Source organism: Mustela lutreola, chromosome 5 (assembly GCF_030435805.1).
Source record: "Mustela lutreola isolate mMusLut2 chromosome 5, mMusLut2.pri, whole genome shotgun sequence".
Taxonomy (NCBI): Eukaryota; Metazoa; Chordata; class Mammalia; order Carnivora; family Mustelidae; genus Mustela; species Mustela lutreola.
In genome coordinates this window covers 3868948-3891018 of record NC_081294.1, presented here as the reverse complement: position 1 = coordinate 3891018, position 22071 = coordinate 3868948, and the positions used below count along the sequence as shown (strand labels likewise).

General features: G+C 54.1%; 1 protein-coding gene across 1 annotated transcript in view; it reads right to left on the bottom strand.

The window, feature by feature from the left end:
• The window catches only part of ICE1 (interactor of little elongation complex ELL subunit 1), a 56959-nt gene extending 56344 nt beyond the window's left edge, over positions 1–615 (bottom strand). The window contains exon 1 of the mRNA XM_059173598.1: positions 292–615. Within this exon, the coding sequence (XP_059029581.1) occupies positions 292–375 (84 nt within the window). The 5' untranslated portion in view covers positions 376–615. The remainder of the gene's footprint in view (positions 1–291) is intronic.
• Between the last annotated feature and the right edge of the window lie 21456 nt (positions 616–22071).

Genomic DNA, 22071 nt, shown 5'->3' with positions numbered 1-22071 from the left:
CGCCCATCACTCGCCGCGCGAAGGCGGCCCCGGGGAGCCCTGAGACCGGGACGTGAAGGAAGGGGCCCTCCCGATCTCGCTCGCCCCCCGCCCCGCATCCCCGCACACGAGTCCTGGGCCGCAAGCCGCGATACACCAGGGAGGCGGCTCCCCCACCCCACTGCGGCCGGAGGGAGCGGGCAGGGGAGGAGGGGAGCTTCCGCCGCGGGGCGGGCGCCGCCAGACCCCCCGCCCCGCGCCCTGGCCGGCCGGCTGCGCTGCTCCGAGCCCGCGGCCCGGAAGGCGCCGCACCTGCTGCAGGGAGGCGCAGCCCTGACACCGCGAGAGGTCCGCCGCCGTCCCGGGCGCCGCCGAGTGGGTCTCGCCCGGCATCATGGTGCCGAGGCCGGGCCGTGTGGGCCCGCGCGCCTCAGGGACCCGCGGCCTCGGCCCCGTCCTCCTTCTGCTGACGCCGCCGGGGCCGCCGCCTGCCAGGCCGCTTCCCGCCGGGCCCGGGCGGGTCCATCCGTGCACAGAGGTCCCCGTGGAGCTGGCGAAAGGCTCTCCCGCACGGAGCCGCCTCGGGCGCTAGAGAGAAACGCGACCCGGCGCGGCCCCCGAACGCGACAGCGCTCAGCCAGGACCCCGCCCCGCCCTTGGTCGCCCCGCCCCTCGCCGCGGCCTGGGGCTGCCCGCACAGACGCCTGAGCAACATGGGAAGGGGCTCGGGCCGAGGCGACGGCAGAGGCGCCCGCCACAGAAGAGCCAGGTCGATCCGAGGCACCGGAGTGCACTCCTTGTGCCGCGTAGACGGTTCCTCTTTTATTGCCAGCTTCTGTGGGACAGACTTTCCATAGACACCTCAAGCCCTCCGCGAGGGGGCGGTGCCCCGTGATGACGTCACGCAGGCGCCTGCTAGACTGGAAGGACCCGCACCCGGACGGGCGGGTGTGCGGTTTGCGACCGGAGGGAACCGCTCCGTGCGGGTCCCGCCGCTTCCCCGAGCAGCCGCGGGACTACGGCTCCCGACGTCCCGCGCGGCGGACGCCCCGGGCGACCCTGAGGCCGCGCCGGGTGCCCTTGAGCCTCGCCGCGGCCTCCGCCACGGCGGCCCGTCCTTCCCGCGCGCTCGCGGCGGCGGCCCGTTCGTGGGCTCGGAGGCCCGGCCGCGGCCCGAAGCGCCGCCGCATCCCGGCTCCCGCGGCTGCGGAGGGAACGTGCGACGTCCGGGCCGCGGCTGCTGGTTCGGCCGGGCTCCGACGCGCTCCTCCAGCGGGCTCTTTCCCTCTCGCCGCCGCCGCGATGCGCTTCTCGGCGGTCGCTGCGTCGCGCGGAGCCCGGCCGGGGCTCGCGGCGTCTGGCGACCGAGTCCCAGTTCGTGGCGCGGGGTCCGCGCGTCCGCGTGGAGGGACGTGCGGGCCGCGCCGGCTCCTGCCCCGAGCGCCCTGCCCGAGCGCAGCCCCTGCGGCGGCCCGTGCTGCGGCCCGAGGACCCGCGTCCCGGACCCGACCGCGGCGCCCCTCGCCCCTGACGCCTCCGACGGCGCCTGGCAGAGCCGCTTTCCTGGGTCCCTTCCCCCGAGAGCGCGGGCGAAGCCGGGCCCCGCGGGAAGCGGACGCGCCTGGGGAGACCCGCAGCCCGCCGCGGGCCGGGGGGGATCGGGGAGGGCACCGCGCGCGGTGGTGTCCGCTGCGGGCGGCGCGTCCCGGACAAATGGGCTTCACAGTAACTTCCGTTGATTTACGGGTTCCCAAGTGGGCGTTGGGTGTCGTGTGTTGTCTCCGTTACTCCGGTGGGACAGCGGCGTGGCCCTCGGCCTGTTCCTCCGGGCGGTCGCGGCGCGCCGAGCTCTCAGCCGCCTTCCCGCCTCGGTCTCTGCGCGGAGCGCGGTCCCCCGCGCGGTCCCCCGCGCCCCGCCGCCTGCAGTCAGAGCGGGTCCTTCCGGCGCCCGTTTGACCTCCGCCACCCGGACTACTCACACCTGCCTTTTCTGCACTCTTTTTTTTTCCTTTTTGGTAACAAAACATTTTGACTAGGATCACCGTGACTTTCGTGTCCGCTAAGACCTCTCCGTTTTCCTTTCAAACCGTGTGCAGGGCTGTGCGCAGTGGCTGTTCGGTGACCGTCCGCGCGGACCCAGTGTGCTGCAGCTAATTGAAGGGGAAAAGGAAAAAGCACTCGCTCAGAAGTGAAAGTGCATGTGTTTCTCCTTCTGCCTGTCTCAAACCGTCCTACGGCATTTAGAGAAAAACAAGTCTTGTTTGTGTAAGGCAGCGTCAGCAAATTCTCTGTAAAGGGCCACATGGTAACCGTTTCAGGCTTTGGGGGCACTACGGATCGCCCTTCATATTTGTCATGAGCTTTTGGTTCGTAAAGAACCATCTAAAAACATAAAACTTGGGCTCCTGCCTGGCTCTGTCAGTGGAGCATGTGACTCTTGATCTCAGGGTTGTGAATTTGAGCCCCAAGTTAGGTATAGAGATGACTTAAAATCTTAGTGTAGAACTCATTCTTCCAGGCTATACAAAAACACCTCGTAGGTAATAATGGGAATTGATACAGGCCACTCATTGAGGAATCCTGAAAATGGGGTTTTTCCTCCCATACCTGTGATGGAGGTCATTGTGATGGAAACAAGCAAGTGTCTATACGGCAGAGAGCCGTGAACAGTGAATTTAGAACCATACACCTGACTAAATTCTCAAGTGAGTGGCCTATTTGAGTTGGTATTCCCTTACAGAGCATTAGCTGTCATTTAAGTGAAAGCTGACCAGGACAGGACCAAATGCACAAGATCTGCTATGCAGAGAGTAGTTCATAACAAGCTCTCGATGGCGTGATCCACTTGGGAAAACAAACACATCTTTACCTTACTCACAGAAAAAATACTAGGTGGTTTTGGTTTTCATTTTGGGGTGTTGCTCTTTTTTTTTTTTTTTAAATCATTTTTCTTATCAAATTTCCAAGAAAAATGTTGCCTTTTTGTGTCCATGTCACCAGACCTGGAGGGATGTCTAGATTCTGGCTTCTGATGTGGGAGCTTCCTTGTGGCCGTGGAGTCCAGTCCTCTGTTCAGAGAATCTGACCCTGAAAGTCACAGTCCTTGCCTCACAACCTCCCAGATGCTCCGTCACTTCTCCAAATTAGAATGTAACATAATTAAAAGGCTAATTACACTGATTATTTATTAACATGTGCTTCCACCGAAATGGCTGATAGATTATCATCATATGAACTCAAAGTGAAAAGCGATTTGTTCTCTGGAAGTTCCTATATTTTGCTTCATAAAGAGCATTCTTTCATTTGATGCACTTACCGTAATGAAAATAAACCGTGTACATTATTTCCTTTAAAAACCCCTAGGTGTGGGGGCACCTGAGTGGCTCAGTAGGTTGAAGCCTCTGCCTTCAGCTCAGGTCATGATCCCAGGGTCCTGGGATCAAGCCCCACGTTGGGCTCTCTGCTCAGCGTGGAGCCTGCTTCCCTTCCTCTCTCTCTGCCTGCCTCTCTGACTACTTGTGATCTCTGTCTGTCAAATAAATAAATAAAATCTACAAAAAAAACCCTAGGTGTGTTTTATGAAGTCCGTGGCGGCTCTAACAGTTGATTCGATTCCGTGACAGTATCCGATGAAGTTCGATGCATTTTCCGCTCCGAGATGTAATGCTGACAAATAGCCACAAGATGCCAGTCTTGCCCTGCGTCCTAGAGACAAAGGGCCTTTTCCAACAGATTTCTGCTCTCTTCTTTGAGTCCCAGGGGGAGGCACTCTGCAGGGTGCCTGTGCCCCTTCACTGTCCCCCACACGTGGTCCTAAGTTACCTTTGCTCCAGTGTTTCTCACCGTCCTGGGTTAGGCCGTGATCTGTCCCTGTGGGCAGCAGAGGCCCTGGACCCTCGCTTAGAGCCCAGCTTCCACCCTGGAAGTGATACAGAGCTGGGGCGGGGAAAGGGGTGCTCCCTGGCAGATTAAGCTCACTCAGCAAGCAGAAGAATCCATTTCCGAAAACAAGCATCGTTTGCAATAGAGCACGGAGCCGACACGACGGTTACTAACAAGCGCAATTTTAAAGGACTCACAGTTGTGCGACTGTCTTCAGGGGAATAGGGGATCACTCCCTTTGTGGGGTATCTTGTGAACACCAGGCAGCTGTAACAGCTTGTCTCCTAAGACGCTTCAGGTGGCTCCGGGGATTTGGAGGAGGGAGGTGGCTGGCAGTCTCAGAGGGGCAGGGGGGAGAAGATGCTGTTCGGGTTGGTGGTCAGGGTGCAGGGCAACCACCTCCAAGAAGAGGGCAAGAGAGGGAGGAGGGACAGGGAATGTGGGGTGAACCGCTCCAAGCTAGACCTGTGCCCCAGCATGACTCCATGGGAACTGGGAAGGCCATTGGGGTGGAAGATGCCCGAGCCTGTGGGGAGTGGGGCACGGAGCGCTGGGAGCAAGAGGCACTTTGGCATGGGACAAAAGGAAGGGTTTGGGGTTTGTTTGGGTTTTTAAGATTTTACTTATTTGACAGAAAGATCACAAGTACGCAGAGAGAGGAGGAAGCAGGCTCCTCGCAGAGCAGAGAGCCCGATGTGGGGCTCGATCCTAGGACCCAGGCAGAGGCTTTAACCCACTGAGCCACCCAGGCGCCCAAGGAAGGGTTTTCTGTGCACTAGGTACTGTGGGCCTCTGGGTGGAAGCAGTCCAGGGACCGAAGAGCTCAGCCAGGAAGCAGGTAAGATGCCTGGGCAGTGTTCTAGAAGCCCAGGGCCGAGGCAGAGTGGAAGCACGCAGCTGGAATTAAAATATGGAAAGCCACACTGGGTGTGGCTTTCCACCCACCACTGGAAAATGTGGCTTCCAGTGCAGCTGGAAAGGGCCAGCTCCGGTCACCTAGGTGAACTACCAGCCGCAGATCGTGTCAGGTGCTCAGCAAAGTCTGTTTCCATTTCTCCAAGGCATTCAAGAACTCCCCGGCCCTCCTCACGGCAGTCATGCAGCTCTGTTCTGGTTGAATGTCAGCAGCAGGGGCCCAGCTTATAAGGCCCTTTCATGCTCTTTAGTGTCTGCCCGTGAGAGCAGACATGAACCCCAGGACACAGTTGGTGATGAAGCTACTGTCTCTCAACCCCAAACCTCCCCTTGTCTATCTTGCCTTGTGATACTGAGACCGTAGGGTCTCGCGTCCACCTTGCCTACTGGGGTCCCACAGACTCTGCTAACAGGCAGTGCTCTTTGTTCACAGTGATGGGAGGAGGGGGAAGGGCCTCGATTCTCCTCCCATCAGATTCCACGTCCTGTCCGCGTCGCTCGGACCGCTGCTGGGATGTCTGAACTGGAGCTCCAGCAGGCGTGCCCTTCAAGCATCCTTGCCTGCTCGTCCCCGCCTTTTCCCTAGGTTGTCTTAAGCCAGCACAGAAGGTCCCTGCACCAACACAAGGAGGGTCTCACCCCAACAGCAAGTTCATCGGGCTCACAGTCTGGTCCGAGCAGGTCGTGAACTCAAGTCACAGCAAAGTAGCCCTGAGAGAGGGGGTCTTTGTCTCCGGGTCCCCTCTCCTCCCAGCCCCACCCTGGAGGGGCTGCACACCGCCTGGGGCTGTTGGAGCGAAGCCTGAATGCCTTCTGCCTTCCCACCCCTCCTGCTGGCGTCAGATACCAGACCAGAGACCTCCAAGATGGGAGAAGCTCCAAGCTGAAGACAGGAGATGAGGGGCCGTAAGTCATACTGGACTTGTGTTGCAGGAGGACACCTGCACGGCCCCAGATACGGTCTAGAGTAAGGGAGGCCCTAGAGAGCCAGTCGCAGGGACGCTGACTGGGAAATCAGTGGCGCGGCTTCACGGGGGCTGTGTTAGGGGTGCGTGCGCTCTGTGGCTGTGTTAGGGGTGCGTGCGCTCTGTGGCGCTCCTTCCCACACCTGCCTTGCTGCGCCTTGCTGCGGGCACCGAGCATCTGGCAAGGCCCAACTCCATGGCCCGCACACCCCGCCACTCTAGGACCCCGCTCGGAGTGGTGGCAGTCGGCATCCCCGGTGCTACAACCTCCAGTTCAAGCCTCGTGCCCGCACACCTCCTGTGGGTATCTCCTGGTCTTGCTCTACTGGTCTCATTGTTTTAAAGACTTATCTATTTATTTGGGGGTGGGGGAAGGGACAGAGGGAGAGGCAGTGAAAATCTTAAGCGAGTTTCACACTGAGCGCAGAGCCTGACGCAGGGGGCTCCATCCCTTGACCCTGAGATGATGACCTGAGCGGAAGTCAGACGCTCAACCAACATGCCACCGGGCACCCCCACACATCTCCTGTTATTGTCTTGATATCATTCCTGCTCTTCCTTTTCCCTCTCCACTCTGCACAGCTGAGCATCCTCAGACCCTGTGGGGACCATGTCTCCAGCCGTCCACCCGCCCCGTGCCTATAGCCGCCACTACCCTCCAGGAACACCGGCTCCTGGATGGCCTGGGAGCCCCTCACAACGAGCTCCAGCCCTTTGCCACCAGCATGAGTGGCGTCCAGGAGCTCATGACGGCGACACAGCCAAGAGAAGAGAAGTGGACAGGCTCCGGATTCGCTGCTTCGCCTCCACTGCTGTAGAAACAAGGTTGGGACCTCCGTCCACGGCCAGCAAGGCTCCCCTGGATCTGGTTCGTGCCCCGCTTCGTACATGCACCCCACTGTCCTCCAGACTGTCTGGGGCCGACTTGCTTCCCCGCTCCGGATCTCAGCCCATGTGCCCCTCACATATGGCTCTTGCTTTTGCTTCCCAACAATTCCCTGCTTCTCCCAGGAAGAAGGTAAATGTGACAGTGTGAGGGGCCGCACTTGATGCAAGCCTCGCCTTGTCTCCTGTCCTCCTCAGATGGGAGCGGGGCAGCGGCCAGCCGCTCAGCTTGTGTTTCCCAGACTTGGAGCCAAAAGGAGCGTGGACACCTGGAGCACCCGGCCCTCGGGGGGACAAATGCGCTGCCTCAGCAGCTGCGCGGGGATGTTAGTTTACAGAGTGAGACTCAGAGCCGTGAAGTAGCTTGTCTCCCATGTCACTGGGAGGAGGTGACATGGGGGCCTCCTCGGGGTCACACAGCCACCAGTGCCTGCCTCCACGGCCCATGTTGGCCTGCCTGGCTCTTCTCTGGACGTGGCCAGAGTATCCCATCACCCCCCGCCTGCAGGCTCTGGGGCTCTCCCCGCCTCCACCTGGTGCCCTCCTGCGTATCCCCAGGTCCACCTGGGATCCACTAGGGTCTTTGCAGTAGGATCTTTGTACTGCAGTTATGTGGTAGCATAGGCCTGCTTCCTGCTCACCTATGTGCTCACCGGGACCAGGCACAGAGGCCACATTTCATTCACCTTCTCGCGTCTTCCCCAGCGCTCACTCACAGTGCAGCAGATGCTGCTGGATGAGAACGTGTGCTGGCGACTGTCGTGGAAACGTGGGAAGCCTCAGCGAGGGGACGTGGGATGCACATCGCTGCCGCCCTGCAGCTTGTCCTCCCCCGTCCCGGGCCACTTTGTCTGTTTGGACCAACCTCACCAGGCTTGCTTCTTAAAAGCACCTGTGCTGCAGGCCCAGCCAGCTTCTAGCTCCTTCCAGCACCGAGCCTGACTACACAATTTGTAGGGCCCAGTGCAAGATGAAAAAGCCAGGCCCTTCGTTCAAAACTTATGCAAACTCTTAAGGTGCCAGCAGCAAAGCCTGAGACCAGGAGTTCCGTGGTGAGAACGCATGACACACCTGAGCCCTGGCTCCCTCCCAGCCCGACCTGCTCCCAGCCCCCACGAGATCCCACTTCCTCGAGGGCCACAGTCACGGCCAACCCACGCTGGATTTCAGAATCTGGGCGCTGTAAGGGAGCTTTGCCCCATCTCTCCCCACTCTAGCCACCGCCGTCTGGCCAGTCCAAGGGCACTGACTGATTTCTCACCATCACCAAGCTCTGGTTCCAGGTCTCGTGCTTCTCCTTTCTAACTGTCCAGGCCCTTCACAATTCTGACTACAAAGGACCCCTCCCGCCCATGCTGTACGGTACTCCTCTCTCCTGGGGCCTGGCTGAAGATTCCAGGGGGCTCTGGGGCAGCTGCTGGGTGACCCAGGGAGAAGCTTAAGAAGGGGACACTTTTTCTTTTAAATTTAATGGACATAGAGTATGCTATTAGTTTCAGAGGTAGAATTAAGTGATTCATCTGTTGTATGTAACACCCAGTGCTCGTGATGTAAAGAATGGAACATTTCTAAGAGTGAACATCAGGGGGATAGGGCTTCGGGCAAAACTGACCTCACAGGATTTTTGCTGGAGGCAGCCAGCCCGACCAGATGACCAGTTGTCTCTGGGGAACAGTGAATTAGATTCAGGAGGGTCAGATATCGAGGGTGTGGGGTCCTGGTTAGACTGACTCAGTGGGACTTTGCGTAAGACTGGATGATGCAGACATGAGCACAGAAGCCCAGGAGTCAGGGCCTCGTTGAGAAGAGAGCTCAGAGCGTCACCAACATTGGGTCAGGAAAGACCGTCAGAGCAAGAGACAGCTACTGTCCCCTCATGCCCACTTTTCCCGGAGCAAATCAGCCACTGGGCTTCCTCCAATATGCTCTCTCAAGGAGAGATCTCACTTCTAGAAGAAACGGTGTCCTCTGCCAGAGTTGGAGCCGGGGCCAGGTGAGGGGGGCTCTACTCCTAGGAGTCCACCAGGACATTTCCAGATCAGATGCCTTATAAAGAACCTTCCAGTATGACCACCTCAAGAGAGTGGGTTCCTGTACCCAGTGATGGGAGCAAGGCAGACGGCATGAGAGATCCACGCTAAGAGCTACCCTGACCTTCAGGCCGTCTCCTGGCACCTGCCCACAGGTTACATGTGACCCCCCAATCCTTGTAGGAGGGCTCTCTAATGGGCACGGTCTGAGGCCGGTGATGCTCCTTTAAGACGGGCTCCCCTGCTCTCTTCCATGTGAGTCACAGCCACTGCAGAGAAGCAGCCGCACCAGGACCAGGGAAACTGTCCCGGGCCGGGAGCCCCGCCTGGAAGTACTGCCTGCTTGTCCGTTTAACTAACACATCTCCCCGGAAGTCAACACTAAACAATGGTTCACCGTCCTCTTTTTATTATTAGACATTGAGGTCTGGGGAAACCCTTTCGACGCTTGACACAAGCTGGCCCCTTGGTGTCCCCAGTCCCATGCAGGGACATACTTTCATGGATTTGTGAGCTTGGCCTAGGCCATTCCCCTGGGCTCTGCCAGCAGGGCCTGGAGTGGGTGGCTACTCCTGGTGGGTCTGCTGGGGCTCTCAGAAACTGGGGATCCGGCCAGGGGGCTGTCCTGAGCCCCCTGCAGCCATGTCCTTCCCGCACCTCCCACTAGATGCAAGGTCCGGAGCGCCCTGGCCCAGCGCCACCGAGATCATGGACACTCTTGGCTTTGCCTCGTGTCCTTGTTGCGGGGGGTAGTGGCAGGAGGTAGAAGAACACCGCTCTCCATCTTAGCAGTTGCTTTTGAAGTTTTTCTGGTGGCTGGAAGGGGGACTGTGGAGTCAAGGGAGAGACTAATTTATTTTATCTATGTATCTGTGCCCGGAAAAGGAGGAGAGAGGAAAAGGATCCCATGCAGCTTGTCTGTGAGCTTCACCACAGTGTAAGCCCAAGGAACGCCTCTTGTGTCATTCCAAATGTTGGACCTCCTCCTCGGACTAAAATACAGACCCTTTCCAGGGACCCAGAAGGCCCTGCAAAAGTTGTCCCGAGTCCCAAGGGGCAGATTGATAAGGCTGGGGGCACACATGTTGGCCTCGAGCTTCTGTCCAGCAGGACTCAGCAGCCTTTGTCACGGCTCTGTCACTCTTCCTCCTGACCCCATGAGCTCAGGGCCTTGGACCCTCTGGCTGGACGCCCCCCCACACCCCGGCCCCAGGCTGCTTCCTCCCAGCTCTCTCGATGGTCCCTCTGCCCCTTCTGCATCTCCAGCCCTGACGAGGGAGTGCTCTGGAGCTCAGCTCCAGCCCTGACAGGGAGTGCTCTGGAGCTCAGCCCTTGACCCCCGCTACCCCCTCCCCCCCAACCCCAGCCACGTGACTCAGAGTGACCAGTTTTAGCCTGGGTCTCTGGCCTAGGCGCCTGAGGCAGGTGCTCAGGGGCCCGTGCACTCTCTCCCTCAGTGTGTGGCAGGAATCCGGAGCATTCCCCCGCTCGCTGCGTTGCAGGGCAGCACATTCTGCACGTGCAGAGTCCAGAGCTGGGGAGACTCCCTCGCCCCTTGTCCGGCTCTCCACCAGCTGGGCCATCCAAGCACCTGCGTCCCCAGAGCTCCAGCCCTCTGCATCACGTGCTCATGCAGATGATGCTTCCCGAAGTAAACCAGAGTAGGTTCCTCTGTGGACCAAGGGAAGGGAAAGTCCCAGCCCTCCTGGAAGACCTGTCTTCCTTCCCACCGCACTTCTCCATGTAACCCCATCATGGCCCGGGGTCTCTGGGCTGGAGAATGTCACTAGACACCCCCTGCCTCTTTGTGTTGCTCTTCCTTCTCACAGAATGCTCTTCTGCCCAAAACCTGCCGGCCTCTCTCCTTACCCCGTTCTTGTCTCTGTTGCAAGGTCATGTGACCACAGATCTACCCAAAGCAGTGAGTTTGGGCGATTTCTGTCCCTTTCCCTGACCCCTTGTCTTCTGAGCTCTCAGTAGCATCTGCCATCACCCATTTGCAGAGGGCTTCCCTCCAGTGAAACCCGCACTTCTGTGGAAGAGATACCCAACCTTAGCTAATTTCCTTCTCCCTCTGCCCCACCCCAGTACCTAGATCCTGCCTCACATGTGCCAGGGAGTGGACAAACAGTTGTTGAAAGGATCGCCGGGGATAAATAAATGGACGGTCATCTGAATCAAAGTGTAAAGCTAGTGAGATTCAGAAGCGCTCCAGCAGTCACTCAGTTTGGTATTTAACCAAATGAGTTAAAAACTTTTTGCCACACGAAAGCCTGCACACACCTTCATAGCAGCTTTATTAAAGTGGCCAAAACATGGGCGCTTGTCATTCACCATCTGTCTTCAGCTCAGCTCATGATCCCAGGGTCCTGGGATCTAGCCCCATATTGGGTTCCCTGCTCAGTGGGCAGCCTGCTTCTCCCTCTCTAGCTCCCTCGTGCTTGTGTTCCCTCTCTTGCTGTATCTCTCTCTGTCATAAACAAAATCTTTAAAAAAAAAAAAAGCCCCAAACTTGGAGGCAGCCAAGGTGTCCTTCAGTTGGTAACAGATAACTTGGGGTCCATCCAGACAGTGGGATATGATTCAGGCCTACAACGAAATGACCTATGAAGCCATGAACAGACACAGAGGAAGCTGAAATGCATATTCTTAATGGATGGAAGCCAGGCTGACAAGACTCCATATTGTAGGATTCCAACTCTGTGCATTCTGGAAAAGGCGAAACCATAAAGACAGTAAGACAGTCGGGTTGTCAGGGTTGGAGGAGGGAGGAACGGCTGGTGCAGAGAGGACGCTCCGGGCAGTGAAAGTGTTCCGTAATCACAGACATGTCCTTGTACGTGTGCTCAAATCCGTGGGCTGTCCAGCACCAGGGGTGACCCTAATGCAAACCATGGACTCGAGTGATGACGACCCGTCAGCATAGGTATGTCCGCAGTACAAATGTACCCCGCCCTGTGCTGACTGTGACAGAGGCTATGCACCGTGCGGGGACAGGGCCGTGTGGGGACTCGGGACCTTCCATTCTATTTTATTGTGAACATAAAACTGCTCTAAAAAAATAGTCTATTTAAAAAAAAAAAAAAAAAAGATCAAAAAGTTGCAGGCAGTGAGGATAACAATAGAAAGTCTCCAGGTCAGGAGTGAATTTAGCCCGTCAGAGCATCAGAAACCAGCTCTCGGGGCGTGAATTTAGCCCATCAGAGCATCAGAAATCAGCTCTCGGGGCGCCTGGGGGCTCAGCGGGTGAAGCCCCTGCCTTCGGCTCAAGTCATGATCTCAGGGTCCTGGGATCGAGTCCCGCATCAGGCTCTCTGCTCTGCAGAGAGCCTGCTTCCCCCCCGCACCTCTCTCTGCCTAATCTCTCTGTCAAATAAATAGACAAAATCTTTAAAATAAATAAATAAATGATAGATATATAGATAGATAAATCAGCTCTGGGTCTGGAGTCTAGTGAGTTACTCCAGGAGCCAAGCTGACACAGACCCATAGCACAGGGTCTCCTAAGCCAGAGTAGAAATGTTTTAGATTTTAAGTGCTCAAAGCAGCCATTAAGGAGTTCTAAGAAATGGAAAGAAATGATCTGATTTGCATTAAAACCTTTAGTTTTGGCTGTCATATGGAAACAGAGTGGGACAGTGGCTGTCGTCTCCGCACTAGGGAAGGAAGAAGCAGCCGTGGGCAGGGAAGTCAAGGGTGTGCCCGTTCATACAAACACGGAACTTAAAAGAGGCTGTCGACCTTTTTTCTGGGGAAAAGCACACAATAAAACCACCTGCACCCAATGTCAGGAAGTTTTTGAAAAGCAATGTTTTGCGTTTCTTACTGGTTTTAAGAAGTCGTGATTCTCAGAACTTCCTTATTTCTGAAATTGATGTTTCAGATTGTGAGTTGGAAAGGTTTTATTCTAAGATCGTGAGAACATAGTACATTCTGTCATATATCCAGGCAGAAAATTACTGCCAAGTGGTGGTGGGGGGTGTCTTTCATTTAGAATAAGGGTCTAGCAGTTGTTTGAATTTCTAGACAAAATGATACCAAGCATCTTTTGGCCAGAATTTTTCCTTTGGGCTCATCTTCAAACCGTGCTGTAAAGAAAAACAGTGTTATGCTTGAACAGTACATTCCAGATCTGTTGTGGGCGCTCCAAGAATCGGAGACCATCATTCAACTTATACTAGAATGAAAAAAAAAAAAAAAAAAAAACAGAGCTTAGCATAATGTTCTTCATTGAAAAAGGATAGGGAAGTATGACCCCCAAATATCTCTTGGATGTATCCTGCTGAATTTGTTGTTATATTTGGAATTTCTGTTAGAGAAGAGACTTTCTATCCAGTGGGGCATTTTATGGTTGATGGTGGGAAAAAATCAAATATTTAAGCACAGGCTTGCTTCGTTCTTCCATCCTGCAGGGAAGACAGAATCACTTCTCATTTGTATGAAGGACAAATCCGTTACGTTGGGCATGACCATTGGCTGGTGGGTGCAGATTCTGATTCGTGCTGCCTTGGCAGACGGGCAATCAAGGTCCATTCAAGACTCTTTCCAAAGTGCCCACCGGAGGTCCACGGTTGACACCGCATTTCGATCTCCCATTCTAGCTGCCTTCTGCATGTGCCTTAGCTTCCGAGAAGGAGCCACCGGCACAGGCACGCTGTCAGGCTGGAGACGGGGCACCCAGCTCACGGCCGCCTTGGCCGTCACGGCTGACACATGCAGAACCGAGATGCTGGGTTTCTGCAGCCCCTGTCTCGGGCCTCGGCTGCTGCACCACCAGGGCAGCTTTCTGGTGTCTGGGTGCAGCTATGGCTGCATGTTTCTGAAGCAGGCTTCCAGCGGTGGCCTCACCCTGCCTCGTCTTCCTCTGCAGCCCGGGGTACAGACCTCTCCTCCTTCTGACCCTAATGGAAGCACACAGTTTCCTGCACTAAATCTGTTTAAAATCTGTTTAAACCTGCTGCTTGCTTGTTAACGTGATGGGGCTTTGGAGGCAGGAATACTAGCTACTCCTGAGCCCCATGCCTAAGCCCAAGGTTCCCTGCTCAGCTTCATGATTTCTCACCATCAGCCTGTACCTGACCTGCTCCCTTGCTCCCGGGTCTGCTTCCCTGCCTTGCCTCTCATCACAACCAAGTGTGCGCCTGTGTGTCTGCTGACTCTCAGCGCCACACTGGATCCTTCCACGCCCCTCTTACTACTTTACATACTAGCTCTCTCAAAGACTTTCTTTCTTTTTTTTTTTTTTAAAGAAAGTTACTCTCTTGTCCTAAAAACTGTCACTAAAGTAACCCACAAGAGAATGCCTTGCTGCCAGAGAAGGAGGTTAACATCACCCGTTCTCGCCCTCCCCCGGCCTTCTGGAAGTTCTTTGAAGCTCAGTTATCAATTAGAACATTAAATCAACCCTCAGACTCCCAGTCACGCCTTGGATGATCTCACCTTTCGTTCCGAACCTCTCCCTCCCACCCATAACTTCATCCAAGTGCTGCTGCCTTTGACTTCCTGCCCCAGTCCCCTGGGATGGGGGCGGGGGCTGCCTCCCTAAGTCATCTAGTCCGGAACAGCACTCGACCCAATCCCTCTGAGCCCCGTCCTAAATGCTGCACTGCCTTGCATTGAGAGTTCCTCTTGGGCAGCCCAGCACTCGTCAGTGAGGAGGGCACAGGTCCTTGGAACCCTGTAGTGTCACTGTCCTCCACAATGCCTAGGGCAGATCAGCTCATAAGCAGGCTTTAACCTGTAGCCACGCAAGGGGTATGGGCACTTGAGAAGGACAGGCGGCAAGGACATCTCGTGTGACCAACTCTAGGTGCTGGTGGTAAATAGTTTGTGTCTACCATCAACTTGGCTGTGCGTTTCTTGTGTGTGTGGTGTTTTTTTTTTTTTTTTTTTTCTCGTGTTTCAGATTTTCTGCCCTCAAAGCAGGGGCTGTGTACTGACTCACTTAATAGGAATCCTGTAAAGCGCAGAGTTGTTTATGAAGTACCTTGTTTCCCGTTGATAAATAGCCACACAGAGAGGACAGTGTAATTTGCTTTATGAAGTCTGTTTAAGTCACAGATCTAAAATTTGGGGAAAGCAAAAGGAATTCAATAAATCTTAGACTTGACAAACATGATCTATTGTCTTTGAACCCAAGTGGTACTAATTTATCAAGGAAGACCAAAAAATCCTTGTTTCTGCCAGAGTTTATGTTTTTAATTCACTTATCTGAGAGTCTTTCCTCTTCTTTGGGGAGGGGAATTCCTACTTTGCACGGGGGTTGATGATGCCACCATATGTTCGAGGAGCAGGAGGCTTTCCTCCTGTAAACAGCCCCCCCCCCCCCATCAAGAGCTCACCTCTGTCTGCCCTGCGTTTGCTCCTGAGTCGTGCAGACTGAGCGTGTGCTCAGCTGGGGCACTGCTCTGGGCTGCGGAGATGCTGGTGCTGTGCTCCTGGCCTCCTAAGCACTCTGGAGCTGAGACGCTCAGCCTGAGCATAACATAGAGACACAGAGAGGTTCCGCAGGGTCCGAGAGGAATCTCTCTGGATATCCGGGAAAGCCACACGGAGGAGACGAGCCCAGGATTTTGAGGTGGACCCTAAGAAAGGATTTTGTCGAGAACAGAGCCACGAGGTCTAGGGCATTCCTGGCGGAGGGACGGCTTTGGAGGAGACGCTGGCTTCAGGAGAGGCAGTGAATGGTGGCACGAAGCTAGGAAGAAGGTCGTGCCGCAGCAGAGACGACGGGGCTCCACGAAGATGGGCCGCAGGGCACCCTGAGCCCCAGAAACAGAAGTCGGGCACCAAAGACACGCACTCTGTGGGGAGTAGAGGAGGAGCAGGGTTTTGAAGGACAATCTGGACTTCCAAGGAAGAGAGGGTCTTTGGAAGAGACTCCTCTTTTCTACGGGACAGAAAGAAACACGCACATGGAAGGCGAGGTTGACTCGTGCCGACACGGACATTTATGATCCGGAGAGCATGGCAGCAGGCGTCACCGTGGCTCTCTGGAAATGCCAGGGGACAGTACGGCATCGTGCAGGGGCTAAGAGTTTCAGGTTCAGCTCACCGTGTGGCCTCGCCAGACAGCCTCGGGGAGGGTTTCTTCGCGCCGCTGTAAGATGGGGCAACAGCACACTTCTTTGTGCTGACTCAGTTGCATATATAATGTGCCTGGTCAGCAAGTAGGTCCTTAGGAAGTGACAGATGCTGAGCTATGAGGACACATCATGTTCCTCGTAAGTTCAGTACTCGTAAAATCTCTCTCCATCCCTTTGCTCCAGGCTGCCGTCTCCCTGCAAACAGGTCTGCACGCCTGCAGAAACGCTCCCTGTGTTCTTCTACATGATGAGAAGGGCTCGCACTTTGTCAACATTCGAACTCACCGCAACATTTGACCGCTGGCACCCCTTCGCCCCAGTGCAGAAAGCATCCTCCGTGGTTAGGTGGCAGGCGGCACAGGTCTGTGGCCGGGCTGCTGCAGAGGCCCTTGTCCCTCACAGAGTTTGTCCCCCTTCTGTCTCAGCTCCACACTTTCTGTCATTCGAACTCACCCTTGGAAGTTATTCAGGGTGTGGGTTTTGGAAGTCATGCAGAGAAAGTGTTCTGCTCTGACAGCTGCCTTCCTTGTGACAACCAGGTGACACCTTCCTGAGCTCACCACTGAACTTCCTCAGTGTTCATTCAGGGGTAACTTCAGGGTTTTCTGTGCAGTACCAGCCTCCAGAGGCGTGCTCTGCTTAATTTGATTCAGGAATTTTTGGTGGGCCGAGTATCGAGAACCAAAGCATCTATAGCCACGTCACTGGCCATCAACAGTACCCCACTGTCTTAATCGATCTGACCACACTACTCCAGATAGCTCTTGCCCAGGAAGATAAAACTTGCAAATAACTTTATTGCTAATTTCAGGGACTTCCCTAATATTAATTTAAATGGGTGCCAGGCCCCTCATTTACAATGAACAACAGTGCCTGGTGATACGCCCTCAAGGTTCTCTGAGTCTGTTTCTCCTAAACTGCAGGTGACACTTGGACAACACAGCGGTTAGGGTGCCGACGCCCCACACGGGGGAAATCCCTTGTATGACTCGGACTCCTGCAAACCCTCGCTACTTGTAACCCGCTGTTGACTGGAAGCCTTGCCGATAACATAAACAGTGAACTGACGCGTATTTTGTGTGTTACAGGTATTATGTGCTTTGTTATTACAATAAAGTTAGCCAGAGAAAAAATGTTAAGGAAGAAAAAATACATTTAAAACACTACTGTATTTATTTATTTTTAAAGATTTTATTTTTGGGAGAGAGAGAGAGAGCTCAAGTAAGAGGAGGGCAAGTGGAGGGAGAAGCAGGCTCCGGCTGAGCAGCGAGCCCGAGGCTGGGCTCGATCCCAGGACCCCTGGATCATGACCTGAGCTGAAGTCAGATGCTTAACCAACGGAGCTCCCCCAGGCGCCTCTATTTTATTTATTGAAAAAAATCCAGGTGTAAGTGAACTTATATGGGTCAAACCCATGTTGTTCAAGGGCCAGCTAGATTATACTGTGGATCTGAACCCGTTGTAATCTGAACCTACTTCCATTTGGAGGACTGGCCTCGAACCGAACATTAGAAACTTCATAAACGTGTCATTTTTTCCAAACCCCTCGTAGACAAATCTAACACGACCAGGTAGTCCCGGCAAAGAGGAGCCGCCATGTGAAGGGGCCAAGCGCAGAGTCAGGTGCTGTGAAGATAGCAGGAGAGGCTGGGAGCCGGGGAGAACAGGTGGCCTGAGGCTGAAAAAGGCAGGAAAAGAAAGTTTCTGGCGCCTCCCGAAGGACCTCTTCCCGCCGCCCCCTCGCTGTTGGCCTGCTTGTGGGCTTGTGCCCTCCAGGCTGTAAGGGGATAAATTTGTGCTGTTTTGAGCCACCGAGCTGTGGTTATTCATCACAGCAGCCGCAGGAAAGGAATGAACGCACTTGGTTTTCTCGTGTTTAAAGGGCATTAGAGCTAGAACCTGTCTCCGGGGGCTTGTACAGGGTTCGCAGAGTCAGTTGCTACAAAGGACCTAGGTCAGTGTCACACAGTAAATACCGCATCTGTTGTATCTCTCTCTAAAACCACGTATCCTGTTACATCTGCAAAGCTGTGTGTGGGCAGGCCGTCTGTGCGTTCCAGCTCTGGGACACAAAGGCCAGCAGAGCCGCTGTAATTATTCGCTGACCATCAGGCCACTGAATGGTGTTCTGCTTTCGGTCATTCCAGATGCTCAGCCCTTAAGGTGCTCAGTTCGTGAAAGAAAGCAACGGCACAGACGATTCCAAACACTACGAGGCTCTCGGTGGTTTCCGAGGTCGTTACGGAGTGGTAGTAGCCACAGAACCATGTCCTTCAATTTGTCTTGGTCTTCCGGAACCGATTTTCCCTGGACGTGTAACCCAGTGATAGAAGAGATGGTCTGGGTTGGCACTGAGTGGAAGGGTCCCGAAGAAGCGAGGAAGGGAAGGGGCCAGAGGTGGACACTTAGCTGATGGAGATGGAGAAGCAATTCAGCTGTCCCACCTATGGTCGTGGAAGTCTGAGGAATACAGGGTCCTCCAGAAAAACAGAACCAAGAGGAGATGATGGACAGAGGGATAGATGGACAGAGTGATGGATAGATGGATAGAGGGTTGGGTGGGTTCACACATGCATACATACATGCGTACACACATGCATATACACATGCGTACATACATGCGTACATACATGCGTACATACATACTATTGGGAGGGAGGGCAGGACAGAGAGGGATTTCGAGGAATCAGCTGACTTGGTTCTGGGACTGCATGTCACAATAACTCTCAGCTAGAAGGTGGGAAGAACAGAGTGAGGCCAATGTTCTCTGATTTAAAAGCCACAGCCACTCCCATTCGCCAGGGCAGAGGAGCATTTAGTCAGGTGTGTGGTTTGACAGGGCTCCTTGCCTGTGTCCAGACTGATTTCCCAGGGGTCTTCACTTTGCTCTGCACAACTGTGCCCACAGAGGGACCTTCTGTGACGCTGGTGCTCTGAGACACAGTTTAACCTCAGCAGGTGCGCGAGCACGGCCGAGGGTGCCAGGAGTCCGCCAGCGCCTGGAGGCCGCTCTTCTCTTCCGATGTATTCATAGGTTCTGATCCGTCGGAACTGGATAATTAAGGGCTCACTATTCCCTCTTTATAGAGGCAGCTGTAGTACTTAAGAGCGTTTTTTGGCTCATGTGTTTTCAAAGGAGAATCTATTGCTGCCTAATGAATCACCACAGACTTAGTGACTTACAACAACACGCGTTAGTCATCTCCTACTCTGTGCTGCTCAGATATCCGGGCACGGCCCAGCTGGGTTCTCTGGTTTGGGTCTCTTCAGGCTGCAGGCAGGCCTTGGGCAGGGGCAGGGTCTCAGCAGAGGCCCGAGGGGGGAAAGATCAGCTTCCAAGCTGTTTGGGGTGGTTGGCTGGGCTTGCAGGACTGAAGTCCCCATCTTGTGGCTGGCTGTCACTTGGAGACCACTCTTAGCTCCTGGAGGACTCAGTCCCATGGCCTCCTCGCAGGTGTCCACACAAAATGACAGCTCACTTCCTCAAAGGCAGCAGAGGAGGGTCTCTCTTCCTCAAAGCCTTATACAACCTATAACACGGATGTGACCGTCGATCACCTCTTCCATATCCTATCATCCAAAGTAATTCACAAACCCCACTCATTCTCAAGGGGTGGGGATTATACAAGACATCAGTCTCACTGGGGAGGGTCACCTCATGGTATGTCTACCACATCACCGAAGAGTCTATTAAATAGCTATGCGAACTTTCCATCTCTTAAGCACTGACGAACTACAAAAGGAATGAATATAGAAAATGTAGATGACATGAATAAATCCAACGAAGGAAATAAAATCATTCCTCGTTCTTACTATTTCTACCATGAAGAGACAGTCCCTTAGGACACTTGAGTGTCATGGCTTCCTTCAGTCATGACTTACCGCTCAGTGTGCCTAAGGCCTCTTCACAAATACAGTCAGGGGCCAGCCCCTGCAGGGCACAGGGAGGACAGGTCCATCTTCCCTGGGCAGAGAAGCTTCTGGAGCTCCTTCTCCACCTGCTAGTGGAAGCCTTTGGCCAACTGGGTCAGTAGAGCCCCAGGCAATGACATTTTTGGATTTCTGATCATCACACTGTTCGGGTGGAAGGAGAGCTCCTGGCGTCGAGGGGTTGGCGCCCAGGGATGCCGAGGAAAACGCACAACACACAGCATTGTCCCACCTCACACAGCCGTGGTGCCCAGGCTAAGAACACCTGGTCTCAATCCTTCCATGAGAGCGTGAAGCAGGCGATGCTCCTGGGCAGGGAGGGTGTTGGCAGACAGAGATGGTTCTCTCTCTCTCTATCATGCCTCCTCGGAGCACAACCCGATGGAAAGAAGAGTGACCGGCAGCTGGATGCAAAGCCCCTAGCGAGCTCCGCACGTTTTAAATCCCACAGCAATCTGGGGTAGGCATTCACACTCAGTAGACAATGAGGCAAAAATTTTAATGCTACAGAGTGGGAAAAGATTTATTGGGCCTTAAGGAATAAAAGGAAAATTAGGTTACCGAATGATCGATCAGAACCAACCCCAAACTGGAAAATGCACGAGAGTTAGCCTCCTCCACTGCCTGCTTCCCCAGGGAGCCGGAGGGCTAGCTGGCCCTCTGGATTGCTAGGCTCACATCACAGACCTTGAGAATGCTTTGTAGGAAGACATTTCTTTGGGACATTTGGGGCCCAGCACTTGGACAGAGATTTACCTCAATTCTCCGCCCCGGTGTCTGCGATCATGCAAAAGTAACAGAAGAAAGCTGTCAAGCCGAGGGGGTGATTTCAACAGACCCGTCAGCAGCAAGGACGTAAACCATTCGTTTGTTGCGAAACCGGAGGACGGACCCAAGATGAAGAACTCAGAATCAGAGCACTGAGAACACCCTGGAGCCAGCCGGGTCGAGGCACTCGTTCTGCAAATGAGGAGCCTGGATCAGAGGCCGAGCCAGGGCTGGAGGCCAGATCTGGGGGAGACGGTCCTGTGTCCCCTGCCTCCCCATGCCTTCTGCTGTCAGGCCGACGCAGTGAGTGCACACACAGGGCTGGCCTCCGGGAAGGCAACAGGACAGCCTCAGCTTTTCCCATGCTGCTCAGAGCTGGACCCTTTTTGGGAGCCACTCGGAGGGCCTGTCCTCGCTCATGGTCACACCTCAGAGCGGTAATGAGTGATGGGCAGGCCAGCCGATCCAATCAGGTGTTCCATAGGGAGGGCGCCCGGCTGATAAGTCAGTGGACCATCTCCCACTGACACAGGCGTTATCACAGACTTAACGGTGTCTTTCCTTAGAGAGAAGACCCCTTGATGGCGGGACCCCAGGCATCAACACACCATAGAAGAAAGCTCAAGTAGAGAGAGAGAGAGAGAGAGAAATTGGAAAAGGTATAGAAGAATAAATAGTATTATATGTGTGTATATTACATATATTTTTTCTTTCATACTTTCTATAGAGATCTATAAAAATACATTCTATGAAAAATATGAAATAATATTCTATAAATATGCATATATTCTATTAATATATTTATTTTTTCTAGCCATGTGACTGTCACAAATATAGTTTAAGAACCATTTTTTCACTTAATGCAGAGCTCTAAGCATCAGCATGAATAAGTTTTTCCTGATGGTTACAAAACATTCCACTTCATCCACTCAACCTCATCTCGACAGCTGAGGACTTTGGACAGAGTGCACTTAGGGCTCTCGGGTCTAGATCACCGGGTGTGGTGGACGGTCCCGTGCCCAGCATCAGGAAGCATCTTTGGCCTCTGTCCCCTGGACGCTGGGAGCAACCCTTTCCAGTGGGACCATCACAGCTGTCTGTATCCAGGGCTGAATGTCCCCCAAGAGTAGAGTCACCCAAGTTTGAGAACCGCAGATGTCAGTTGTTTTTTGCTTGTTTTAATTTTTTTGAGCCCAGTGATGGGTATTAAGGAGGGCACGTATTACATGGACCCCTGGGTGTTATACACAAACAATGAATCATGGAACACGACATCAAAAACTAATGGTGTACTATATGGTGACTAACATAATAGAAAATTATAAAAAATTAAAAAAATAAAGATTTTATTTATTTTTTAGGGGAGGCAGAGGAGCAGAGAAAGAGGGAGAAGCAGACAGTGCTGAGTGTGGAGCCCAATGTGGGGCTCAATCCCTCGACCATGGGACCATGACCTGAGCTGAAACCAAGAGTCAGACCCTTAACTGCTGAGCCACCCAGGCACCCACATTTAAATTTTTTTTTTTTTTTAAGATTTTGTTTATTTTTTAGAAAGGGCATAAGTTGCTTTATTTTGTTTTTGCTTTGACATTCATTGCACAAAGCTGCCCGAATCTCTTTACAGCCCTCTTC